A 25,489-nucleotide genomic window follows, 5' to 3' on the forward strand; every position below is an offset into this window, starting at 1 on the left:
ACTGAAACCTTGTTTAAGGAAGAAAATAGAGGAATATGAACAATCGTTTTAAACCCGAGGAAACATTTCCATGATTTCAAAGAGAATCGTACATCAGAGGTAATATCGTCAGTTTGCTGGAAGTAAATATGCGAGGAAATGGATTTGAGTTAGAAACTTTGCAGTAGAAAATTATTAATTATTTCATAATCTATCGTAATAAAAAAAATGTATTTCTTTAACCAATAGTCTCTAAATTTTAAGGGTCTTTGATAAAATTATTCTTCGCATTTATTTCTTACTATGCGATAAAAACAATGTAAAACCAATCCTTCAAGTTATGACATTTTTAAACGGCAGAATTTTATTAGTAAAAATCACGACGCTCGCATAATAGAAAATAATAATTCTCGTTTTTACGATTAATTTTTGCAGATATTTGAAAAATCGCCAATTCTTGAAGTGTGTTACTCTTCCTAGTGAATCAACGGTAACGACATGACAAAAGTTGGTCGTGGAGAAACGAGCATCGAAAGTCGCGCGAGCGCTTTCTGCGAACCTTTCTCGAGGATATGTCAACGTGTCGGAAGAACCACACGTGAACGACCATTTTTCCTGTGATTTATTAACGATACTACCGCGAGACGTTGACACAGGAGAGGCAGAAAACGAAGGGGAATAACTGTCATGAATCGACGCGGTGAAGTACGAGCTTAAATCCATCGTGAGTACGCCGATTCAATGGCACCAGCACCAATTTTTCGATCGATCTACCTCGCGGAGGAATGCTGCTAACTTTATTCAGGTACGGAACAAAAACAATTTCAAATAGGAATAATATATCGTCGATCCTTTTTACAAAATAAAAAAATGCGGTTGAATAATTTTGCTAACCAAAAAAACAGATTGACCATGATCGTTCCGCTACTAATCAGCGCAGTTGGCGTCGAAACCAATCCCGAAAAATTATCGTTCGTACCGTCAGAAGAAAGCAAAGCAGTGGCCCAATCGCATCGACAAGGTTCTATGTTTTTAAAAGAGAAATCCGTTCGCGATGAAAATTCAGGTCTCGTAGAGAAGCGGCAATCGAACAAGAATAGCCGATATTCCAGCGATCAAGATTCGATAATACGTCGTGGTGGTGTCAGTTTCATAAAGAACAGAATCCCGAGACAAGGCGGCGGAGGATTAGCGCACAAAATGGCTAAGGACGCGCTCAAATCTCCGAAGATGCAGGAGACTATAAGGAAGCTTTCGCGAGTTGCGCCCAAAGGAACTCTTCGTGGGAGTATTAAAATGCCAACAGTATCGAAAACTGGCTCGAAGGTGGCCGAAGGTAGAAGACACCGGAAAGTGTTGAGACACAAGGGACAAAGAAGGAAAAAGAAGAGAAAAAGGTAGTGAAAGAAGTTGTTACCCTATCAACATTCAGACACGTAAATATATTTGGTAATTACATACAACAGGACACATCTCGTTGATTTCAATGATCCTGATATACAATAGAATTTATAGGAACGAAATTTTAGTTAGCGGTAGTTGAATCAACTTCTGTTTCTTCGTTCAACTTATCTGAACGTGAACTCCCATTACACGAAAAAAATTCTTTAATAGCGGGGAGAATCAGTCTTATCCTATCGCATGAACCGTATAATCTTCGATAGGGTTCATATAAATGGAATTTTATTGTATGTTGTTAATATATTGCAGTATATAATTGCTATATTTTCCTGTTTTTCAGACATCACCGAAAGTTCAGAAAACAGCAACCTGGTTTGTTAAAGAGAGGATCCTCTAAGGTAGGTAAGCTTCGTTCATCAATTTTCCACTAATTATCATGGCCTCCCCAAGCGGTCAATTTGACTACGCATCGGATAAACGTTCGAAAAATATTCCTTTACTCAGAGAACGTTGGACACCGAAAGGGGCATTAACGCGTTAACAAAGAAATCAAACGGAAGGGGGAATTCTATGATTAAGCATAATCCAGTTATTCTCGGCGAGAAATCACGCGACGAATTGTCCACCCAATCGGACGTCGAAGTTAGCGCTGTCAAAGTTGATGACAGCGATTACGTTGATTTTTCTTCGGCTTTGAGTACCACCCAAAAATCGCATAAGATCGAAAGCGAAAAGATGATCGATCGTTTAATGAGAACTACCACGAAGGATCCGTCGAAAAAGAATCCAGGCGACCAAGGGGTCGAGTATTCGGATTATTATAGCGACGACGAAGTTCTCCAAGACATCGCCGCAAATAAAATTCCCATACAGCTGGCCGAGTCGAAAAATCTTAATGATCGATTCGCACGACAAACGATGAATTTTACATCGCATCGTAGCAATCGGATCAAACACTTGAAACCTTACTATCCGGATTACAATACTCGTGGAAGAGACCTCAGGTACAAGGATGACGGTGTCAATTACCTTAACAATTTTCAGAACTATCCGACAAATGAACGTTTCTCGAGACTAAATCGGAACTCCCGACTCTTTGAAGCAGATGATCCTTTTCTTAGTTACGGGATCAACTACGGATCCTCGGAACATCAAAACGAAAATTTCGACGCACCATATTCGGCCAATACGGCAGAAATTCCGGAACACTCGCGAGTAGCCGAAGGTAATAATTTCGATTCGAATGAATTAAACGACGAAGTTCAGCAACCTGTTGTCGAGACGCAGAATCCAGATCAATTTAATTATTGGAATCAATACGAAACTCCCGAAGAAAACTTGCAGAACTTAAATCTGGACGAAACTCTGAATGTAAACGAACCGGTCGAACCGCAAATTCAAAGTTTAAATAACTACCAACAGATAGAGACAAATTTGCCACGGGAAGGAAACTTCGAACAGAGTATGATAAATCAACCTTTAATAGATAACACGAGGATTCCAGGCACGAAAGGAGAAAATACGGAAATTGGTACTCCATTTAATTACTCTCCTCTTCAATCGTACAGTAATCAGGAAAACCAGCAACAAGACCAACAAGTAGCCCCGCAAAATTTCCCAGTACAGTCCAGATACAATCTTTCGACAGTAAACGTTCCCAACGCGATGGACCAGCCTCTTGGAAAGGTCCTAGAATTCCTAGGAATTAACGTCGATGATGGTAATCGCAAACAAAATCCAAGTTTGAACGAAAATATTAATCGTCAAATATTGCCTTATTCCAATACCTACGAAAATGGAATACCGGAAGAACATTTTATAAGTCCAAGTTATTTAAAGAAGAAACCAGGCAGAGAACAAACTAGTTTTCACGAGGATGACAATACGAGAGGATTGGAACATCAAGCAATTAGATACAGAAGTAGAAGTAAGGCGGAAGAGGGAAATTTTATGGGGCAGTCGAATCGAAATGGAATATATAACAATGATATTTTGGCACGTCTGGACGATGACAGGGACCCTGGTCATAATACGAATACTTCTACCGCGGTGCATAACACGAAAGAGGTAGCCAGTGAAATACTCAGTACTATAATGGACGAACTGGAGGAACTGAAAGAAGATCGGTCGAAGAACAACAAGGAGGAAGGTAAGATCGAGTAAACTGTGCATAATGTGTAATGTGATGTTTCGCCAAATGAAATAGATGGCCTGAAGCTTGGCTATCCCTGATATGTGAAACGAGCGATATTTTTAGGCTTACCTTGCCGTTTGTCAGGGTCCTGGTCAACGGCTCAGGCCGGAATGAAACTGGATATGAGGGTCGTGAATCGTACTATAATCGTAAGGCTTTCCGACCTCACGTCACCGCGTTTACACGATAGTTTGCTGAATGGAACGTGGAACATATCTGGTCATGCCCCATTCAAACGTGGTTCCCCATTTACCCTCATCGCCACCAATAATTGTACCAGTTCCATAGCCGTCTTTGTTGGTATGCAATTTTACAAATAATTGTATTTTTTGCATATCAGTGTTTTATTCGTAATTATTTATAAAAGGGATTATCCTTCTTTTATCACAAAAAATATGTATTTTTTTCTAAAGACATTAACTGCTACGCGAGTGTTGTATATTTTAACGTGATAGATTAAAATCTTCCAATAAAATCGTCTCTAACGATATCTAACATTTGTAGAATATTTTGTTGTAAGAAAAATTATTAATTCAGATATATCTATCATTGAACGAATCAAAAGTAGTTTTCTAATTTTCGAGTTTTTAGTAATTTAAATACTAAGCAGAGAAAAGTCCGAAATTGAAAGCCGCCGTTGCATGGCCAATGTGCTAAATAAAATGACTGAAAGTAAAATACTGACATACATCGAGATTTGTGAATACGTAAGTCGTTAATGAAACTCTGTTTAGGTGCTTGCAGGGTCTGCCAGGGTATCGATACCATAGCAGGTGTTTGGTCCGTAGCTCGACAACCAAAAGGTTGCAAAGACTTCCAGGTATCCACGAGTGTCTTCAACGATATTTTCCGCAAAACGAAATTGTCCAGTTTGAAAGAGAAACAAGGCTCGAATTCAACGGAAAATGCGACGATGAAGCATAAAAAGAGGAAAAGTTAGGGGTAGTTGAACCTTCTGAAATCCGTATGACGCGGAAGATCAATGGAACAGGTAAGAAAAACGTTGGAATTTCGAGAGATGGAACTACGATAATGGAAATGATGATCGATCCGCGTGTATTTAACGATTCGTATGAAAATAATGTATCGCAACACATATGTAGTAACACGTATACAAGAAAAATGTAGAATACTTTGTATTATGATGTAAGTAGCCTCTAATAAATATGGCGTTTTGTACTGCGTAATTTTTTATCACGGTATTGTAGATTTACAAGTTCCCTGGTTTCTTGGTTGGACGTTTATAAATTTTTAATTTTACAGTGATCATAGTTTTACACATTTTCAAAAAATGTAACAACGAATATTTTTATAATATCGATTCGCGTCTTCCGAAATATTGACGTATCGTATCGTAGCCTAACACGTAGATCTACAAATATTTCAAATAAAAATTATTTATCCTCATAGCGAAGAATAGTTACAATACCTTCAGCAGACCAATTTGTTCCATAGTGTCTGGAGTATACACCGGGATTGACATAATCTGTTCACCACTTCCTAGCGCGTAGTCCCTTATATTAAAATTAGCGAACCTATGCATGGCGATTTTCCTAAATTAATATTTCTCCCACGGAGAATATTTTAATAAAGAAATTCTTTTTCATCTCACCCAACTTCCACGCACTCTTTCGTATCAGTTTCCTCAGGAAGCGGTTCACATACGACAATAAACTTTATGTTAGAGTTAATAGACTGATCCAGCATCGCGCATAAGATCCTATTTTGCAACGGGTACTTCTCTTCATGCACTCGAAACTCTGTGAACAATGCTTTCTCAGCCCCAAATTTCTCCAGCAAAGAATAAAAAAAGAAAAAAGAACGAAAGAGTCGAAGAGATTACTATCTTACTTCTTCTAAAATTATATGTTAACTTCTGGTTTGGTGGTTGCGGTTTCTTCACTGAAACCGTTTCCATGTCAGCTCCACAATAACCCAGGAAACAATATTCGATGTAAAGGAGCTGATACTCTGGATTCTGCATTACGGTGCTTTTTGGGAATAAAACCAAATTCATGATTTCAATGATAATTGAGTCCTTTCCAAGCTGTAATTAGTATTTCATGAAATTCTGTTAACTTCTGCAATCTTAGTGATTGGAAAAATGAATCGGTAAAACATTTTAATTCGTACGTCATTGTCCTTATCATCAACAATATAATCAGATGACAAGTCTTCTGTAGGCGAGTCTGAAATTCATTTTTGTAAATAATCCTATTCTATGCGCATCCCATATAAATTAGGGTAATCTTGTTTCGAATTATAAATTGTTGTACATGCCCTTGAAAGTGAACGTAGTGCGTTCCTTATATTGTTGCCAGTTTTTATCTGCGATCACGTTGGTCACCTCGGAGATCGAATCGATTGATTTTGACCGATCTGGCTCATCGGTTTTACCCTGAATATATCCGCGAGATCAAAATTAAAGGCTGAAAGAACAGCAAATAAATGATCTTCTAATCTTACGTTTGAGAGGAAAGCATTAAATTCCACCACGCTTGGTCTCCCCATTTCAGATTCTTCGTTTGACTTCTTTGTAGTTTTCATAGGCTTCGGTCTATTCAAAATCACGTCTTTAAATCTATCTAATTTTTTATTTACAAAATGCAATACTTCTCTACAATCTCGTTCTCTATGCTTTTCTCGAGCGTGTCATCCCACTTAACCGTAAAAGTAGATTTATGTTCATCCGTATGGATTTCCGCGTTCGAATCTAAATTGTCAGTTTCGTCTACGCTCTTTTTTACCACGGTGAAGGAAGCGTCGTCATGCTTAAACTGCGTTGTTGACGAAGGGACATCAGTAGAATTTTCACCTAAATAAAACATGTGATCGATTGAGTCTATCCTATGAAGGAAACGTTTTATTACCAATTACTTCCTCGCTCTGTACTTGATTCGTCAATGTAAGTAGATTCGATTATGCGAGTCGTTGTTACATCAGGCAATTTTCCCGGGTCTCTATACTCTATTTTGGAATTTTCATCCTTCAACACCAACGGATCGTCTTTTGGTGGAACAAATTCCTTCGATTTCGGCGGTTTCTCTGGGATGAGCGTTTTCAGCGGCGGTTCTGATATTATACCGTATCTTCTTTTGAACGCTTCTACTTGCTCGATGTCACAGCTTAGTCTGACCCATAGAGACAATTGACCAAAATTCATTCCAATCGAGCAAGGGAGTACACTGTTCACGGGTGTAATATAGTGAAGTTTGTTTTGTGGATAATCCAATATATCTTTGATGCAAAGCTTTCCTTTGGCTACCATGTAGTTGTCGTTGTCGTGAAACACGTTCACTTGGAAGGTCACGAGTTCTAGAAGAATGTAGTTGAAGAAGGAGAATAGGTCTGATATTCGATAGACGAACGACGAATTGAAGTTCAGCTTGGGACATTTGAGCGTGGGCGTGTAGGTTGTATCTTGATTCCAAATGTTCCAACTTACGAACAACAACACGTTGCTAATGTCCTTTTCTCGGAAAAGGATCTGCTTAGCCTGACGTACAATACAATCTCTCATAAAATTACTTCGGGATTATTTTATTTCATATTAACGAGTTTATTTAGTACTAACGGACGTGGAAAGCTGTAAGGATACGATGTGAAGCTCCACCAGACCTTGACCATCCGCGATTACTAATGGAAATGAATCAGAAAAGGCATTTGTGGTATCGATACACTCGTTTGGACAATCGGCACTGCAGAAAGAGTCTACTTTCTGGACCTCAGATTTAGGTCTTCTATGTATAGGTTGGTATCGTATCGAGTCAATATTTTGCACGTGCTTCACGATTTCATTCACCTAAATGTTCGTGGTACGAGTTTTATCTTCTATCGACATCCTATCGGTTTCAGTCGAGTTTTAATTAAATTGTAATCCTTACTGGTATCCCACTCACGGTTTTTTTGCATCTATCTAGGTGTTTGATGTATTCCTGTAACGATTTATTGCTGGTGGAAGAGTTATTTCTGTTCTGCACAGTCTCACACGTTTCCGAGGATTTGTACGGACCAGATTTGTCGTCCTGCAACTGACTTCAAAAGGTGACTTCGTGAGTTTCGCGAAATGATCGAAGTTATTGAAGTTCGTTACCGAGAAATGTTCAATGCGCCTAAAGTTCTTGGTATATAGCAGTTTCTTGTAGGTGCGAGAGAATCGTTGTGAGAAGGTGCCTTCGAGTCGATCAAGTCGTTCTTGCTCTTTATTGCCTGTCCTTTGCATTGCATTTGCGTATTGTTGAAGTAGCACGTAAGCGGTTTAGTGGAATTACAGCAACATCGGTCACATTGTGTATCTAGATTGCACCTCAGTAAGCTGCTACAAGTACAATCATTGTCATCAGAGACTTTAACCGGCCGACTATAACTCTGTACATTGGGCAATAATTTTCTCTTCGGCTTTTCTTGTTTACTGTAAGGATTCGAGCAATATTTTCTTGTGCTACAACCAGATCGAATCGAACTCTTTGCAACATTGCTTAATGTCGTATCATTGTTGTTGATGTCTTTCACGAATTGATACTTAATCGGTGGAATTGCACGATACAGAGTGTTGGCTTCATGGGGTATCATGTATGTATACTCTTGAAGAATATTAAACAATACGGATAATACTGTATTAGGATCCGTTGACTGAGAAGCATTGTCTTTTTTCTGCTGCTGGAGACCGACTTGAAAAGCTGCGGCTTCTTGAATTCCTTGTACAAGTGTCTCTATGCCACTGTAACACAGTGTCTAACAATAATTACTGAAGATAAAATATTAGAAATAAAAAATGTTCGATTACAAAAGGGAAATAAAGTATAAGAAGGTACTATAATACGAAAGCATCACTTTATTACGTGTTTTATTTACCATAAACCTTATCTATATTTTATTGAAATATAATTAAATACCATTATTTAAACGAACACATGGAATTCTGCCTAAAACATCTGGAAGCTCCAGAATTTTGCTGCGTCACAATTATTAATATTGATAATGTGCGTTATTCGGAAGAACGATATTAAAATTCCAATTCTAACGAACGGGATATTGAAATATTTTGAATTCTCTAAACTTTGTCTATCCTATCTTAACTAAACTAGATTCATATGAATATATATACAAATACAGCGTTGAAATAGCGCGAAAAATAATCGAACAATTTTTGTCAGCAATTAGAGTCACCGAAGAGCAGTTTCTCAAGCGAGACAACTTGCCTGTGTCTCTGATTCTGATCCATCATGTCGCTGTAGTCGGCATCAGTAGCCATGTGTTTCTGATTAAATTTCGCTGCATCCGTAGATGTGCTTATCTGTGCTTGTTCCAGAAGCTTCAGCATTTTATCTGGAGTCAAATAATTCTCTGTAGCTATTGCAGGATCTGTACTTTGCGTCGCAATTTGTGGTTCTTCCATTTTCGATGTTTCTTTTATAGGTGTTATAATCTCCAGATCTTTCGTGTTTACGTTAGATACGCCGGATCCATGTTCTGTCTGCACTGATCTATCCATCAATTTAATAGATTTTTGGATTGCATTCGTAGTGTCTACATGTGATGATGGTTCGCAACATCCTTTGCATTTCTGCTCTTTCCTAGCGATATCTAGCTCAAAAATCTTTTCGAGCGCTTCGCAATATTCCACTTGAATATTGCGAAGAATATTGCATTTTTCCACTTGAATGCTGGCATCTTTGCGCGATTCGCATCTGTCGATTATCATTGGTATCTTCGTCTCGGGTTGTTTCGTCGATATTAGCGTAGTCTTTGTCGTTTCCTGTTTTTCCGTCTGTGTCTGAAAACACTAGAATAACGCGTTCGTTACTTTCATTGGTGCTTTGCAAATGTATCTTCAATAATGAAGATAAGTAAAATATTAGAATATCAATATTAGAATATCCAAATTTATTTAGTCGAGTAGCGAGAAAAAACACTTACTTAGTTAAAGAAGCAAACATCTGAATTGTCAGGCAGAAGACCAGCATTATTGATTCAGAAAAAAAATTACACACTGACCGTTAACTGTACCGTTAAACTGTCTATATTCTTCTGTAGTTCTTCGAGTTTCCCGAGTAACTGTTCGTTCGATGTTTTCAGCGCCACGATATTAGCCTGTTCGGTGTTAAAAGCGGTTTTCAAAGTTTCTTGATCGTGAAGCTGCTCCGTGACTTTTTTCTTTAACTCCTTGTTCTCTAGCTCGACTTCGCCATATTTGGAGCTGAGGTCGATGAGCTCGCTGTTGTGCTGCTGCAATATCTTCATCTCGTTTACCAGGTCCTTTATATGCTCATCCTTCTCTCGCAGCGAGAGTTGAGAATCCTTCGCCTTTAACATCTGTTCGTCGATCTCCGCCACTCGTTTCTTCTCTGTCAGAAGCTCCGTCGTGATCGTTTCGTTGTTCCTAATTACATATTTATAACATTTTTTATTTTAGTTACTCGACTTCCTATTTTATGAATAAAGACAGTGCATTTACATTTGATATTTAACGTTTATCTGCTAGGATCCAGGAGATAGATACTTATAAGATAAAATTTATTTATAAAATAACAAAGGTTGAGGAGAGAAAGTTTAATTACGCGTGAAACTTGTGTCGGAGAATTTATAAGTTGTTTCATGCATAAAAAAAGAATGCATGCATAAGGAAAAAAGAGAAAGGTAAAGGATGATAATGCGATAGGTGGAACGCGATTCACACAGTTGGTCAAGTATTGTTTAGAAATATCGTTGTTGTGCATGAGTAAAGAGACGTTAAGCGTACTTCGTCTTCTCGTAAAGCTCCCTCTTCAAATCGTTGATTTGCGCATTCAACGACTCGTTCTCGTTCTCAGTGGCTATTAGCTTATCATTCAGTTGCTTCATTTGTCGCCAGACTCTAATGTACTCAACGTTCTCTGCTACTTTCTCCCTTTGGTTCATGGCTGTATAAGTAGACAATTCTTCCTCTAGTTCAGTTATCCGATTAGACATTTCTTTCTTCTGCGCTTCCAATTCCTGCTCACCAAATACAATTTTCATTACGTTTTATATCATTTCCATCCCTAATTCTAAATTTAATAAATGACAAGTTGTTTGTTCTTCGTTCAATCATTTATTAGGTATTATAAATAAAAATAATGAATAAAACAGAAGGAACTCATCGATTGCTATTACCTCGATTTTATTGAGATTATATCGCGCATTGTCGTCAATACAATGACAAGATGGTATCTTAGTGCGGCTGCTTTCACTTCGGCATGTTCTAAAACGAGGATCTCGACTCAGTGATCTATCACGATATGTCATGGTATGAATCATAGATTGCTTGTAATATGACGCTATGGACTTACGTGCGTCCAGACGAAGGCCTTGCTTGGGGATTACGACTTCTTGATGACGATCTACCTGTTATTGTATGACTCAGCAGTTGATTTCTTAGCACCGAGACTTTATCTTTCAGCTGGAAAATCGATTGCAACATTATCGTATTAGTCGCAATGGTTATCGACTTGAAATCTTATTCACTCTATTTTCAATCTATTTTGCTTCAAACAGATCAATGGTTCAGAAATGATTTCCTTAAGGATTAGAAGATAGAGTTGTTTTCTTCGCTTCTTATTTTTCAATTCTTTTTTATTGACTTTAAAAATTTTTAATTAAAATTGGAGTAGAAAAATTGTAAAAAGGAAAAATTCAACTTTTACCTTGGAGTTCTCAAGTTCAAGAGTGACTATTTTATTCTTATCCTCATAAACGTCTAAGGCAATTGTGCATGATCTTGAATTGCCAGTTACTCTCATCAGCTTTGTTGTCAATCGTTTGATCTTATCTTCCTGACAGTTTGTTAATTTTTTTAAGTTATTTGCTTCATCGAGCAGTCGTAAATATCTGTCTTCCAGTTGGTAACGATCGAGCTTAAATACAATGTGTCGCTCTCTGGGATCTTTAATTTGTTTCAAGTAAAAGTTATAAATTAAAGAAAACCAAGTGTAATATTATTTTAATATTCCTGTCAGATACGAACCTATACCACTGCGACAAGAATCCACACAAGAACCTTCTCTCACAGGCAAAATGTCTCGATTTGGATCGTCAGCCATAATTTCAAAATTCCACTATATTACCTAAAAAAAAACTACGACAAAATAAATTATTAATAATAATTATTAATAATAACATTCGTTTCTGGTCGAAATATTCAAATATTTGTGTAAAAGTGCCAAAATTAACAAATTTGAAAATTCCAACATTTCGGAACTTTTTAATACAAAAGTTTCAATATTAAAGATTACGTAAACTTCTACATTTAAAAATTGAAATAGGCATATTGCCATATTTTATATAGCAGTTCGTGCAATTCGAACGCGAATGCGCGTTATGTTGTACTTTAAATATGAAGCCCCTTTTTTTCTTGTTTCGAAGCCAGTTCAAATTTTGGCGGGCAAACAGACATATCCGGCGGCGATCTTTCAATAAGGAATGATTTCTCGATAAGAGATTTTACATGTGTAGACAGAAGTATCTTGATAAAATGCTCTATCGGCTTTTATCGAAACCACACCTGCCTAGAATTGTGTATAAGAGAACACAAACACTATTCGAGGGTTATGCTCGGCAAAGTTCGTTGAATACAGTGGTTGTCTCCGAACTAAATGACTGAAATTCTGTCTTGAATTATATCTTCATTTCTCCTCTATTACAAATTTTATTCTTTATAGAAAAAAGAATGTTAAATAAATTATGAAATATATTTTAACCACAAAAACCATCTATGTCTCTTCCTTTTATAATAATAATAATATAAATAGACATAGGTATACAATTTCATAATATTACTGCATAAGAAAATGTTTAAAATCGATTTATGCAAATATTGAATTTCAACAAGAAAAATTAAAAGCATTTCGTATATATATATAGCATTTATAAAAGCAAATACAACAATTGAATTATTTAGCTGGTATATGCATCATACATATGCGTATTTAAAATGCGTGTTTCGTCGGAATATGTGGAAATGTAGGAAAATATGTATGTCATAGAGTTGATTAAGAGGAAAGAGATACGTATCCCCTTTGTGATGCGTCACCGGGTATATGGGGCAGTGCTTCGATACGCCGGTACAACCTGCACTGCACTAACCTTGGTTTGACATCGTGGAGTGTGCGTGCGAGAGAAAAGTTAAGATGGCGGCGGATGGAGATGTGATCCCTGATCAAGAAAAAGTACGAATAGTTTCGGACTTTATACTGCATTCACCGCCGGGCGAATTCAACGAGGTTTTTAATGATGTGAGAGTCTTGTTGAATAACGACAACCTGTTGAAGGAGGGTGCGTCCGGAGCATTTGCTCAGTACAACAAGGATCAGCTCACGCCTGTTAAGGTACATCATCGACCTCTCTGTGATGAACTTTTACAATTTTTTATGATAGTATCCGAGGTATCGTTTAGTATCTGTGGTAATCGAAGATCACACTATCTCAGGAAAGTGTCGGATCGAATTTCAATGGCTAGTAACGGTCCTAATCGTGCAACACGCGTTTGGAATTTCGACAGGTGACGTTGACTTTACAGTGAAATTGGAGCGCGATAATATTCACCTGGCTAATGTGATTGTTTACCTAATGTATCCTTAAATCGCTATACTGCAGTTGCTATGTGCAAATCTTAGTGGAGTTTCGATCGAAATCGTACGCTGTAGTAGGGTTAATTATAGTTACATTTTGTGCTCATTTTAATAGGAAATATTTGAGATTGATCTATAATAATTTCTATTTCTGGTTCAAGCTTCGTTTCATTTCGAAATTTGGAAGTAATACTTATTTTGTAATTCTATGAAATAAATTTGGTTAAATTAAGGTTAGATACTAATTTATTTATAAGTGTATTTATATGATAAAATTTTTGACATTTGTGAATCTTGTGTTACATTGGTCAATTTGTTTCTGTTTTTGACTTCAGATTGATGGAAGCGAATATCCTGCTCTTATAACAGAACACAATGATTTAGGTGGACAAAGGTTTTATGATGCTCGTAGTAAGCAAAGTTTTAAATATGACCATCTTAGAAAGGAAGCACAGGATTACGAACCGTATGAACCAGATCCTGTAGCTGAACCATGGAGATCGGCTCTACAAGATGAAATAACAACTTACACTCAAAGTCATTACAGACACGGTGCATGTTCAGTTTTTGGAAAGAGTCAAGGAGGTATAGTTGTTTTTTTTAAATTTCATAAAATTTTAATTGTTTGAAAATCGCAATTGTAAACAAAATGTGGTTTATTCACTTACACAGGTAATATTACCCTAACGGCTTGCATAGAAGATCATCAGTTTCAACCTAAAAATTTTTGGAATGGCCGTTGGCGTTCTGTATGGACTGTTAGTTTTAGTCCAAGTTCTGGAAATGCAGAATTAAGAGGTAGCCTTAAAGTACAAGTTCATTACTATGAAGATGGAAATGTACAGCTTGTCAGTAGCAAAGAAGTAAAAGAAAGCTTACCGATCTCAAATGAGAAACAAACAGCAAAAGAATTAATACGGCTTGTTGAAGAATCCGAAAATGACTATCAAACTGCTATATCGGAAAATTATCAAACAATGTCTGATACAACCTTTAAGGCCCTACGAAGGCAATTACCTGTTATGCGAACGAAAATTGACTGGAACAAAATTGTATCGTACAGTATTGGCAAAGAGCTTAAAAGTCAATAGAAATAGATTTTTTATATAATATTAAGAGAAATAATTAAAATGCGCATTTTGCTGCATGGGTGAAGTCTGGAGGTGTGATGTGCATGGGAGCAAATGTAACAATGCTATAAGTTTGGTTAAACATGTTTTGACTGAAACTCATGCATGCCACTCAAGGTTCCTCTGGACCCCTAAATGTATCTTGTTAATAACAAAAGTAATAAAAAGAAACATCACTGTAGCTATCGATTTTTTAAGAGCAAAAGAGAAAGAAGTACAGATATTTTAACTATAATATCTTTTTTTTACCGAGCTTTTTAAATTCTGTATTAACAATTTCTAATTGCATAAAAAATATTTTTGCGATTACATTTTATTTTTAATGAATTTTATTATCAAATGCTTTGATATAATACTGGGTTTAAATGTAACAGAACATATATATTGTTTATAAACTCATCTTTACGATTAAAACGTCCATTATTTTACAGTATTTAAGAGATTGATTTATATATTAATCTATGTATTATGTGGATTGGTGTCTGTTTATAAATTTACTACTATTTAATAATTTACAATCGGGGTAACGGGGATCCTTGGTCTTACTTTTTGTAAGCACTTTAATTGGAATTATATTTGGTAAACCAAGTCATGTAAAATTTGTAACTGATGGCTAAAATCAAACAAACGTGAAACTTGGAGTGAAATATCGAAATCCGTTAATACATTTATTAGATACATTCAAATTGCATCAATCAGATAGTAATCTTGTACAATAATTATATTTCAGTGCAAACATTTCTAATGAACTGCATTTACTGAATTTATTTGTTGTAATTAATTACATGGATTATTGTCTTGTTGATAATTTGAATGAATAGATAATTCTACTTCATCAATTTTGTAAAATTTATAGTTTATAATCTGGAGTTGAAGTTTAATATTAAAAGATTAAATGCATCCATTTTAACTTATATTGATATCATAATGTTAATAGTCAACATTATAAAGTATAAGTACATGAAGTATTGCACAGTGGGAAAGAAATTGCTGTCTAACATGTGCATGTTCGGTCAGCCTAATGAAACCATCGAGTTAAGATACTTGAATCAATGGTGATTAAAATTTTAATTCATTAGTTGCACAACAATATAATTTTTTTTAAACACTTAAGCCTTGTAACACCTAAAAAGCACAATAACATGTTTAATATATCTTTAAATGAATACTGTCATGGTTTCATGCTATGTACAAATATAATAGCATGCTGGGGCCACAGGTGATGTCAAAATATACAATATCAAATTAAATAGATATGTCTATCATCGATTCACGATCTGGTACAGAATGCCATTAAGTGTTCATAGCATTCGATACACAAAGCAAAACTTCATTCATTACAAATATTGGTGGGCAAGGCCTACTATTTTTGTCCAATTTTATATTTCATAAAATATAAATTTATACATTTTTGTTAAGATGTATTGTTTTATGATAAGTATGTCTATTATGGCAAATATGTTGCAAAGTTTAATAGTACGGTATGAAATAAATGTTAATCATTGCAACTTGATTTCTGTGTTAATCATATTATAGTTGTATGAGTCATTTGTATCAAATAATGTTGAAAAATCTTTTGGTGCTATCGCTTACCACACATTACACAACCAGACATGTATGCGAAAACGGAAACTAACAAAGTACATAATGCATTGTACATTGTAGAATGTAGCCTATAGCCTGCTGGAGCCTTAATCTGTTCACTTTATGTTGAGGGGGTATTATGTACATATGTTATTTGAATGAATGAATGCGATGAAGCACACTACCATTTGACTTTTCAGACCTTAGGATTCGAAACATGTTTGTAATATTATTCATATTTTGTAAGTTACATCGTAATCCAAAATATTTTATTTAATCATGCTATTCGATAATTTTTAGAAAAAAAACTTTGAACAAAATACATACATAACTTAAATATAAGATCATAAAATCATTTGATCAGTTGTGAAGAAGTTAAAAGAAATGTGCAGAGATATAATACAAAAAACTTAGTATACTAAATATTGCAATAATAAAATTTTATATGTAAATATGATGATATACATTATTTAAACATTGTAATTTGTGTTACGTATGTAAATTACAAATGAAGTGTTGAAGTTTCGAATCTTATCAAACTTTACAGAAAATAGTTGCCTATGATAATAAAATTAGGTATTACCTACAATCGAATGTACCGTAAAATAAGAAACGCATGTCCTTATGTAAAAACTTAAACACAGAATACATTTATCAGTTAAATTATGTATTATTAAATGTTATGATTGATTAAATAAAGTGATATAACACTTTATACTCTGACTATCAACTTAAACATCATGTTTAATTCAGAAAAAAATAAATTTTATTTTTTTCTATATGTACTTTACTTTAGATAATAGTTAATATCAACAAAATTCAAATATCAATTATTGTTGATGTTAACAAATGTAGGTAATACAACTGTGGAATTATTGAAGGTAGAAAAAAAACACGTAAAAAATGTGTTATATAAACTTTATTTTCAAATTTTATATAACATAAACAACTAATTATGATAAATAAATGCATATAGAAATTTGCACTATACTGTCATAAAAAATAACCTTAAGATTTCTCTATTAAAAAGATAAGATAGGACAAAATATATAATATAAAATATTGTATTTGAATTAATTTCTTTTTAATATTATTTGATTGTAATTTGTAGTAGTAACTCCGAAAAGCTTTTATTACTCAATGTAAACAATTATAGTGCACATGTGCTGCTGTGCATTGTTTTAAAAAAGTACTTTTAATCTCAACTATGCAATTTCAATGATTAAAGTGCTTACCTTGACTTCATCTACAACAAAGTTTTGGTACACTAATACGAACATTTCAGGATGATTATCTGTTCACATAATTAATAGACAATCTAAAAGACAATTTCACGAATTTTAACATTCACAGCCATGTTTGTTTACAAGCCAGTCGTTGCTAACGTGCTAAGAATCATTGGTCACAAGGTACTGTCACGTGACTATTGACTTGATCGTAGAGTAAGTTGTGTGTCAGGAGTTTGTATGCAGGTTGTGGATAAATTTTGTGCTTAAATAAATTATTTTCAACTCACTATTAACTACGCTGTGATACTTCCTCAACAATGATTTTAATGCCAAAGGAATCCGCAAAATTAATAGATTTTTGTTCTAAGGATGTTTCCGTTGAAGAAGAAGGAATCAAAAATCTTGCCTATGCGGTAAATAACTTTTCACTATCGTTCAAATCTTTCTCATAAATTTGTTGTAATATATTTAAAAAATTAATTGTGAAATTATATCATAAATGGTGCTTGAACTTTTTTGTTGCACATTTTTAACTAACTAAGAAATGAGATAAAGAATTTAAGGATATGATTGATCACATATAAACTAATCAATATTCTTTTTTTACAGGTTTTTGAAGCCCTTAACGATCGCAAAATAAGTGTGAACAATTTTTCACAATGTCAGTTTCACCCTTCTCCCGATGATCTAAAGGCAGTCGATTGGATATTTGTTTTGGACACATTGAATTATTCCTTTTGGAGTAAAACAAATTGTCCAAAGTGGACTGTTAATGGCCAGACTGGGTATTTTGCCTTGTGTGCTGCTATTAAGAGAGCTGTAGATGTGAGTTAAAAAGTATATAAAATTATAAATAAGTGACATTATCTTTAGAAGGAAAATTAAACTATAGAAAAGTTAGTTTAGTTTAGTTTTGGGAAGATTATCTGTCTTTTATCATATAATATGTTTTTCACGATCTTTAATTGCTTGACATCTGCATTTTTCTTTTGGTTCAGAAATTATTGATTCTTCTATAGTTTCTGTTTTTGATGAAGGTATAGATTCATTCAATAGATCTAATTCAGATTTTGTATCTGATTGAGTATCTCTCTTCTTTTTTACTTTTCTCCTTTTCTTTTGTTTTTTTCTTCTTTTTCCAACACTTTCAATTTTACGTGCTTCCTTTTTCTCCATCCTTGCTGAGATCTTCCTCTTTTTCTGTTTCAGTTTTTGCTTTAATTTATCTTTGCTTAGAGACTTTTCTTCACTCCTTTTTTTTTCTTTCTGAAGCGTTTTCTGTATCTGAAATGACATTATATTTTATACCAGATAAACCTTCATATTAATATTGTTTTTTATTGATTATATAGTTTGCAGTCTTAATAACAGATAATGGAAATTTTCTTACTTTATCTTGTTTTATTAGCTTAGCTGCATCCTTTTTATCACTTTCCACAAACAATGTTTCATCCTAAAATTGAAATTAAAACTATAATGTCACTTTCATATTTGAGATGATTTTATATTAAATTCATATAAAATACTTCATCGTCGTAGAAATATTTTTCACAGCAAATGCGTTCTCTACTTCCAGGCAAGTGCCTAGCCAAATAACATCTTATATACATTTTTACATCTTCAAAAAGTCCTATAAATAAAACATTAAATTTTATCAATTTGTGAGCATACATTTTTATGAAATTCAGTAACACATACTTTTCATTCTTTCTGTTTCTCTGTCTACCTTTTCTTGGTATGCATCTATGAATTCATTCCTTTGATCTTCTATACATTGCAACAGAAACTGTTCCTTTTCAATTTGTTTCTTTTGAAATTCTAATCTTTCTTCCCATCTATACAGCACAAATAAAATAGTTTTATTTTTCTAACACAAAGTACGTTATGAATTTCATATATACTTCAGTTCTACGATCTTGCGTTTTTCTTCTCGTTCGTGCGCTAATCGCGTTTCTATCATTTTCTTTCGTATACGTTCCTTCCTGTTCCATTCCAAAAGAGTTTGAATTATCTTTTGCCTTCGAATATCTGTTGCTGCTATTTGTTTCTGCTGAATTATTTCTGCATGAGCTTTGCTTTTAATATACCGCATTTGTTGAGTTTCTTTCTTTTTCTGAGCCAATGCTTGTAACCTTTCATCAATTTTCCTTTGTTTCTCTTTCTGCTTTTGCAGCTTCATTTTCTCAGTCATCTTGCTTTGCGTGATCGCGGACTTTCGTAACTCCATTAATCTTTCCCTTTCTCTCAATCTAACAAAACGTTGTTTTTATGCGATACCATTCTCAGACAATAGTTTCTTATATATAAATCAATACGTATCTGGTCTGAAAGAACAATGGCGCACAGTGATGCAAGAAAGTAATTTTTCAGGAGACGAAAAAGATCAATTTCATTTAATTATATCTATAATTAAGTATCGTGGACTCTTACTATAATATGACAAAAATATTATTAACGTATGTAGCTGAAACTTTTCAATTTTGCGATTATGTCATTGTTCTTCAGGATTAGCGATATTTACTCGGTGGTTACCTCTTCACTTCTTTCTCAGCCTGCTCTTGAGCATACAAGATCGCTCTCTCCTCGATGGATTGTTTCGTTCTTCTATTCAATTCCTTCTTTATGCTATCACAGTGCAGTCTTCTTAGATACCTTCTGTACATATTGTAATCTTTCAGAGAACATTTTGCGTCTAAATTTTTAGTAACGAAGCCAGATTTGATCAAATGCCGAATGATATTCGGTTTGGAGAAGTGAGGAAGCAAATGTTTATCGTGGAGGGAGTCGTAAGTCCATTGTATCTCGTAGCCGTATGGATCGCTTAAATTAAACTCCGCATCCGGTGTGGAGATCCATAGTTCCTCGCCAAGCTTACGACGCGTGAAATTGTAAACACCCTCCGGTCCGGGAACCATTGGGATTTTCGACTCTAACGGCATTACTTTCCATTTTGGTAGTCCAAATTCTGGTACCGCGCCTTTAGGCTTAGGAATCAAATCGAAGAGCTTGTCCAGAGCCCTAATTTATACGCAAACAATTCAATATGAATAAAAATTAAGGGAGGTCGAGCTGCAATAAGGAGGAAGTTTTCAGTAATTTGAGTGAATCAACAGAAAGTAACTAAAGATCAAGTACTTCTGCGAAATTCATGGTCAATTAATAATACTCGTAGTAATAAATCTTTGCATCTTTGAATATGAAAACCACAGGGGAAGAACACCACAAGCTATATCTTTTGTTTTTTATATGAGAGTAATTTTAGTAATTTTAACCTTTAAATAATATCAACATCAGAAAATCAACAAAATTGTACTTAGCATATTTTTCCCCTATAATATTCATATGAAATTTATATTTTTCTTTCTCTTTCAATCCAAACAATTTAAATGTTTGAGCTCTGTCCTTATTGCTGTAAATCCCGGAATTGATATTATATTCAAGAGTCACGTGTACTCACGTGGGTCTTTTGAGACCGATTATGTCGGTCGAATATTGTTTACACGCGGGGTTCATCTTATTAGCCTTAAGAAGCAACGTTTCTGACTTGACGTGTCCTCAGAAATTTGACCGTCAATAACATTTTGTGGTTACATGGGAATTTTGCATGTAATATAGGTAAAATGTCATGTCCCGACGTTCTCCACGTCTACACGTCTAGCTTCTTTTGTTCGCAAACCGTTTGTCCTGGTTGTTTCAAAAATACTTCAACACGTTGGTGTCTGTGTCGTTTCGAAAGTTACACGATTGTTGAAATTCTACCAATAGCTACGCCATACTTTTTTTTTTCTTTTTTTTCAAACAATTTACTTCGAACAGGAGGGGAAACCTATAGTCGACCCCAAGTATTATTCTCAAATAACGAGATCTGAAGCTGAGCATATTTTTCGTGGCGATACTGAAACTAGTATCCCGCTGTTAGACGAAAGAGTTAAATCCTTGAGAGATGCCGGAAAGGTTTTGTTAGAAAAGTATCAAGGTACATGATTGAAATCCCTTTCTTTTCCTCAGATCATAGTTTTGCTTATTAAGTTTATATATAATAAAGGAATCTGGTGCAAAACTTTACCGATCTTTGTTGAAGCAGAAATTAGATTTTCGTAATTAGACGAGCTTATTTCTTTTGTAAATTCCTAGTAAATCTCGAAAGAGACTCGAGCAGACTGTAAAGTTATACACTAGACTACCAAACTATTTTACACACATGCGATAAGTCACTTTTTGGCATTGAATTTTAACATCCAATTTTTAAACATTGTATCACTCATTATATTGGGCTATCAATTTCTTTCTCTTTCTAGGTACTTTTACTAACTGTGTGAAATCGTGTTCGCGCTCAGCCGAAAAATTGCTGAAATGTATCGTGGAAGAATTTGAGTCTTATCGAGATGAGGCAGACTACAGAATTCACAAAGGTAACGATATTATTGTTAATCCTATGAAAGAGAATTATTTCCAAAAGCAAATGTAATAACAGAGTGTTTGTCTTCCAGTTAGCTTCTACAAGCGGGCACAAATACTGATAGGCGACATTTGGGCCTGTTTCAAGGGACAGGGAATTGGTGAATTTGAAGACATTGACTGCATCACGATGTTCGCTGATTATCGTATTCCACAAGTTCTACTACACTTTGGTGCTATTCGTTATAGTAATACCCTTCTGAGCAGACTACAGTCTGGTGAGTCTATTGCGCAATTTTTAAATCCAATTCTATATTGTTATATTTTAGAAGGTTTTTAGATAAATTTTTTCTAAACGATTTGATTATAAATGACGTCTTTCTCATATTTTTTGTATACATAACGTCGCTTTGATATCAGTGTTCAGTCAATCACGGTATAAATAGAGTCATTATAGTTAAGTGATAGGGTTTCCCTATTAGATAGCACAGTATTTAATATTGCAGATATAGAATTAGAAAACGGTAGCGAAGACGAGATCGAAATTCGAGGTTGCTCTATAGAGGTTATCGAACGGGTCAAGGATGAAGTGAGAACTCTAATCGGGCGCTATCCTAATCTAGCGTTAAAAAAGTCAGACATTAACGCTATATTGATCGATCATTTTCTATGGGATTATCGGCGAGAACACGCCGCTGAGTTAGAAAGTATACCGTTCCATAAAACTAGATGCATATATTACTGAGCATATCATCTGTCTCGTAATTAGTATTTAAGGAAAACACTTTAAAAATTGCCTATCACGCGTATAATAATTTTACAAATTACATATCTAAATATACGATGTGTATGGCTATCTCATTTTGTAGCTCTCCAACAAAAAGTAGTATTTTTACAATTATGAAAGATGCTGATAGAATATATATACTGATTTTATAGTTATACAGACACTTATGTACGTGCACGTATTCAAATAAAATGCTCATCATATTTTAGGAGGTTTTTAAATAATTTCTTCTAAACGATTTCCGTGGTACTTTCCTGATCCATCGTCTCGATGATCCCTAGTCCGTCCCTTTTAAAAATGAAAGGTAAAAAGCTTTGGTAATCTTTTTTAGATAATAAACAGTATATTTATGTAATATCGATATAGCACAGTTTCTAGCGTACAGATAACGTAAAGTTAAATCCATACAAATTTTGATATTTTTATTGAAGTACTTTCGTTGCCCACCGATTTTCATAATTCGTATATACACAGATACATATTTAGACGTTAATAAATAATAAATAGTAATGTCGTATATGGGAACACTATATGGTAGATTTATATATAAAACTTTGTGACTATGATTAAGAGTTCCTTCTTATATACAGAAAACAATTTCGACAGTTCGACTATGTTCCGGCGACGTGTATTTACAAATTGATCATAGAATATTACGAACGCGTAAAATTTAGCTGGTCGTTTCGTAGTTTCCAAAATGTTTGCTATTTAGAAAGTTACGTTCAAATTGCTCGCATATTTCGAAAGGACCATGCAAAAAATATTTTCTTTGGCTAATCACGGGTTGATATCATTTGGCACACACAATCACATCGACATTTCCTGTCGCGAATGCAATTGCTCTTGTAAATCGATCGATCGTTGAGGCTGTATTGTTTCATACAATTAATCGACTCCTTCGTTGAACGGCGTTGAAACATTCTTACGTTGAGCAAGGATGTTAACTTGTTCTACTTCTTCTAGCTTCTCGATAAAATTCTGTTTCTCGGAAATAATTTCTATCGCACTCTATAAAAAAGAAGACCAAGTTATCTGGATTTTTTACATCCTTTATCTAGACGCTTTGCATGTAATATGTTAATTTAATTTGATCCCTAAGTGAACATTCAACTTCTCTTTCGGTTTCCTTTTTAAGACTTTGGGCCTAATTTTACATACAAACTTGCTTTAACTCTTTCTCTGCATCTGTTCCCAAAATATTATATTCGATTTTAATTTTCCAGGTAGAATTACGTTCGTGTCGTTGGACACGTCGCTCTTCCCTTGCACTACTTCCGTTTGGTTTTCCGTTATATTAGGTTGCTCCATAACGACGTGACTAGCCGGAGGTGAAGTCACCTTGTTCGGAATTTGCCTCAGGCCTTCTCGAAATTGTTTCGAAAGCGATCTGGCAGTCAGACTGTGCATCTGTCTTGGCGTTTCAACTATTTGGATCTCTGGTGTTGACGATCTCTCCTTATTCGCGTTGCTCGATTTAGTTATCTAAATAGAATAGATAAGAAACAGTCAAAATCATTTCTGATTACTTCATTGACTTCTATACGATCTCTTGTAACTGGTTGTGAAAAGTGTTTGCAATAATTTGTGATCATATATCGTAACTAAAGTCTCCTTTAGATATATTTGTATAAATGAGCATGCACCTTAAATTTATATTTTTATGAACATAATTAAAGAAATGGAACCTTGAAAAATTTGTCCCTCTAAATATCATGACGTGTACCTATTATTATACTCTGTATACTTTATATATTTTTGCGTATTCTGGTCCCCTAATTTTGTATAAATCCATAATATCTTTAGTCTACATATATCATAAACAATGCATCACTGAAAATGAAGCGCCCTATACTAAAATTAGATAATTAGAATAATATAAAAAGAAAGATCTGAAGCTTCATATCTTTAAAGCTATTCAACGTATATAATGTCTTATTTATACCAGAAACCTACATGCTACCAGCATCTTGCAAAATTACAGTCAAGGTCGACCAATTGGTATCTTTCTTTTATTAGACTTCTTTTTGTAACACTCTGCATATCGATTACTCAAGAATCCATTCTTACCTTCGAGATAGGTCCAGGAACGGGTTCGGTCTGTTTGCTAAACGCTTCAGCGAGCCTCCTGACCGATGGCATCGGCAGCACCTTATTATCAAATTCCTCTTCGCTCAGACTTTTCTTCTTGACGTCACTCATCGATTGGTGATTCTGTTCCCTCTCAAAGGAATTGTCCGTTTCATTTTCCGAATCGTCGACCGAAGAATCGTTACTCTTAATGTTACACTTCTCCAAACTATAATTATTCGCGATGTTTCTCACCGATCCTTTTTTAACCATTCCAAATTCGTTGTACGAATTCTGATTATAGCTTTCTACCTCCTCATCTTCTTGGCTATTCGGATTCGAATAGAATTTGGCGATGTTCGGCACCGATTTCGCCGACTTCAATCCAAAATCGTTGTAACTCTCGTTCTCATACTTGTTCAAAGTTTCCGTGCTCTGTGTCAAGTTGTTATCGCCAGAAGCACGGTTGCTTTCGATCACATCGCCACGGTCGTTCTCATAATCGTTTCTCCGTGTTAAGTTCGATTTGTTCGACGTTCTGGTTAACCTTGGCTTGAATTCGTCATTACCTATGCTATTCAATTGAATCGTCGATTGTGTTCGTCGAATTCCATTATCGTAACCAAAAGACTTAAGGTCCAATTTATTGACCACTCTAGGCGTGGAAGTTTTAGCCGTTTTATTAGAGAATTCATTTTCGAATCCATAAGCCTTCAAGTCGATCCTCTTGATCTTGCGTGGATTTTCATCGGAGTTGGACTTTTTCGTTTCTATAACGGCGTTCTCATAATTTTCCTGATTATTCAGTTTCGCGTTGATTTCATTCTTGCTATTTTTCCTCTCATTTTCCAGAATTTCTTCCATTCGTTGGTCGTCCCACGACATCTGCGACTCGATTTTCGAGAACCTATCTTTGTCTCTCTCCGCCTCGTCTGAAGAGTCATTTTGTCGAACAGGTTGTTGATATTTGTTCTCCACGTTGTTATTCTGCCATTTCGCCACCTTGGATTTCACGTCGTTGCTTCGATTCAGGATCGTCTCCGTTTCTCTGTATTGTGTTTCCTCCTGAAACAGAAAATGGTTCGGTTGAATTAAACCATCCAATATCGGGCGCGCGTTTTAGTTCACAAAAT

The 25,489-nt window shown here is 35.0% G+C and overlaps 5 protein-coding genes and 1 pseudogene across 5 annotated transcripts in view; 3 read left to right on the forward strand and 3 right to left on the reverse strand.

Annotated features, from left to right (window-relative positions):
• Positions 1–1,249: 1,249 nt before the first annotated feature.
• LOC126921730 (uncharacterized) lies at positions 1,250–4,515 on the forward strand. The gene is made up of 4 exons (XM_050733538.1): positions 1,250–1,376; positions 1,721–3,529; positions 3,638–3,874; positions 4,309–4,515. Exons 2-4 carry the CDS (start codon positions 1,951–1,953, stop codon positions 4,512–4,514), a joined length of 2,022 nt encoding a protein of 673 aa, XP_050589495.1. The 5' UTR covers positions 1,250–1,376; positions 1,721–1,950; the 3' UTR covers position 4,515.
• A 222-nt stretch (positions 4,516–4,737) lies between these two features.
• Positions 4,738–17,249, reverse strand: LOC126922319 (uncharacterized; annotated as a pseudogene).
• Positions 12,670–16,590, forward strand: LOC126921768 (F-actin-capping protein subunit alpha). Its single transcript, XM_050733624.1, has 3 exons — positions 12,670–12,918; positions 13,497–13,746; positions 13,834–16,590. Exons 1-3 carry the CDS (start codon positions 12,721–12,723, stop codon positions 14,250–14,252), a joined length of 867 nt encoding a protein of 288 aa, XP_050589581.1. The 5' UTR covers positions 12,670–12,720; the 3' UTR covers positions 14,253–16,590.
• On the forward strand, positions 16,736–22,497 carry LOC126921760 (queuosine salvage protein). The gene is made up of 6 exons (XM_050733615.1): positions 16,736–17,517; positions 17,714–17,929; positions 20,921–21,080; positions 21,403–21,516; positions 21,595–21,780; positions 22,009–22,497. Exons 1-6 carry the CDS (start codon positions 17,422–17,424, stop codon positions 22,245–22,247), a joined length of 1,011 nt encoding a protein of 336 aa, XP_050589572.1. The 5' UTR covers positions 16,736–17,421; the 3' UTR covers positions 22,248–22,497.
• Positions 18,006–20,926, reverse strand: LOC126921792 (fibrous sheath-interacting protein 2). Its single transcript, XM_050733663.1, has 6 exons — positions 20,562–20,926; positions 19,637–20,122; positions 19,006–19,353; positions 18,803–18,939; positions 18,495–18,734; positions 18,006–18,388 (listed from the first exon to the last, which is right to left on the reverse strand). Exons 1-5 carry the CDS (start codon positions 20,615–20,617, stop codon positions 18,607–18,609), a joined length of 1,155 nt encoding a protein of 384 aa, XP_050589620.1. The 5' UTR covers positions 20,618–20,926; the 3' UTR covers positions 18,006–18,388; positions 18,495–18,606.
• A 193-nt stretch (positions 22,498–22,690) lies between the features above and the next one.
• Positions 22,691–25,489, reverse strand: part of LOC126921708 (uncharacterized) — a 56,019-nt gene continuing 53,220 nt past the window's right edge. Inside the window, exons 16-17 of the mRNA XM_050733469.1 lie at positions 24,357–25,421; positions 22,691–23,771 (exon numbers count right to left, since the gene is read on the reverse strand). Coding sequence (XP_050589426.1) covers positions 23,457–23,771; positions 24,357–25,421 — 1,380 coding nt within the window. The 3' untranslated portion in view covers positions 22,691–23,456. The remainder of the gene's footprint in view (positions 23,772–24,356; positions 25,422–25,489) is intronic.

The sequence above is a fragment of the Bombus affinis genome, chromosome 11, assembly GCF_024516045.1.
Source record: "Bombus affinis isolate iyBomAffi1 chromosome 11, iyBomAffi1.2, whole genome shotgun sequence".
Taxonomy (NCBI): Eukaryota; Metazoa; Arthropoda; class Insecta; order Hymenoptera; family Apidae; genus Bombus; species Bombus affinis.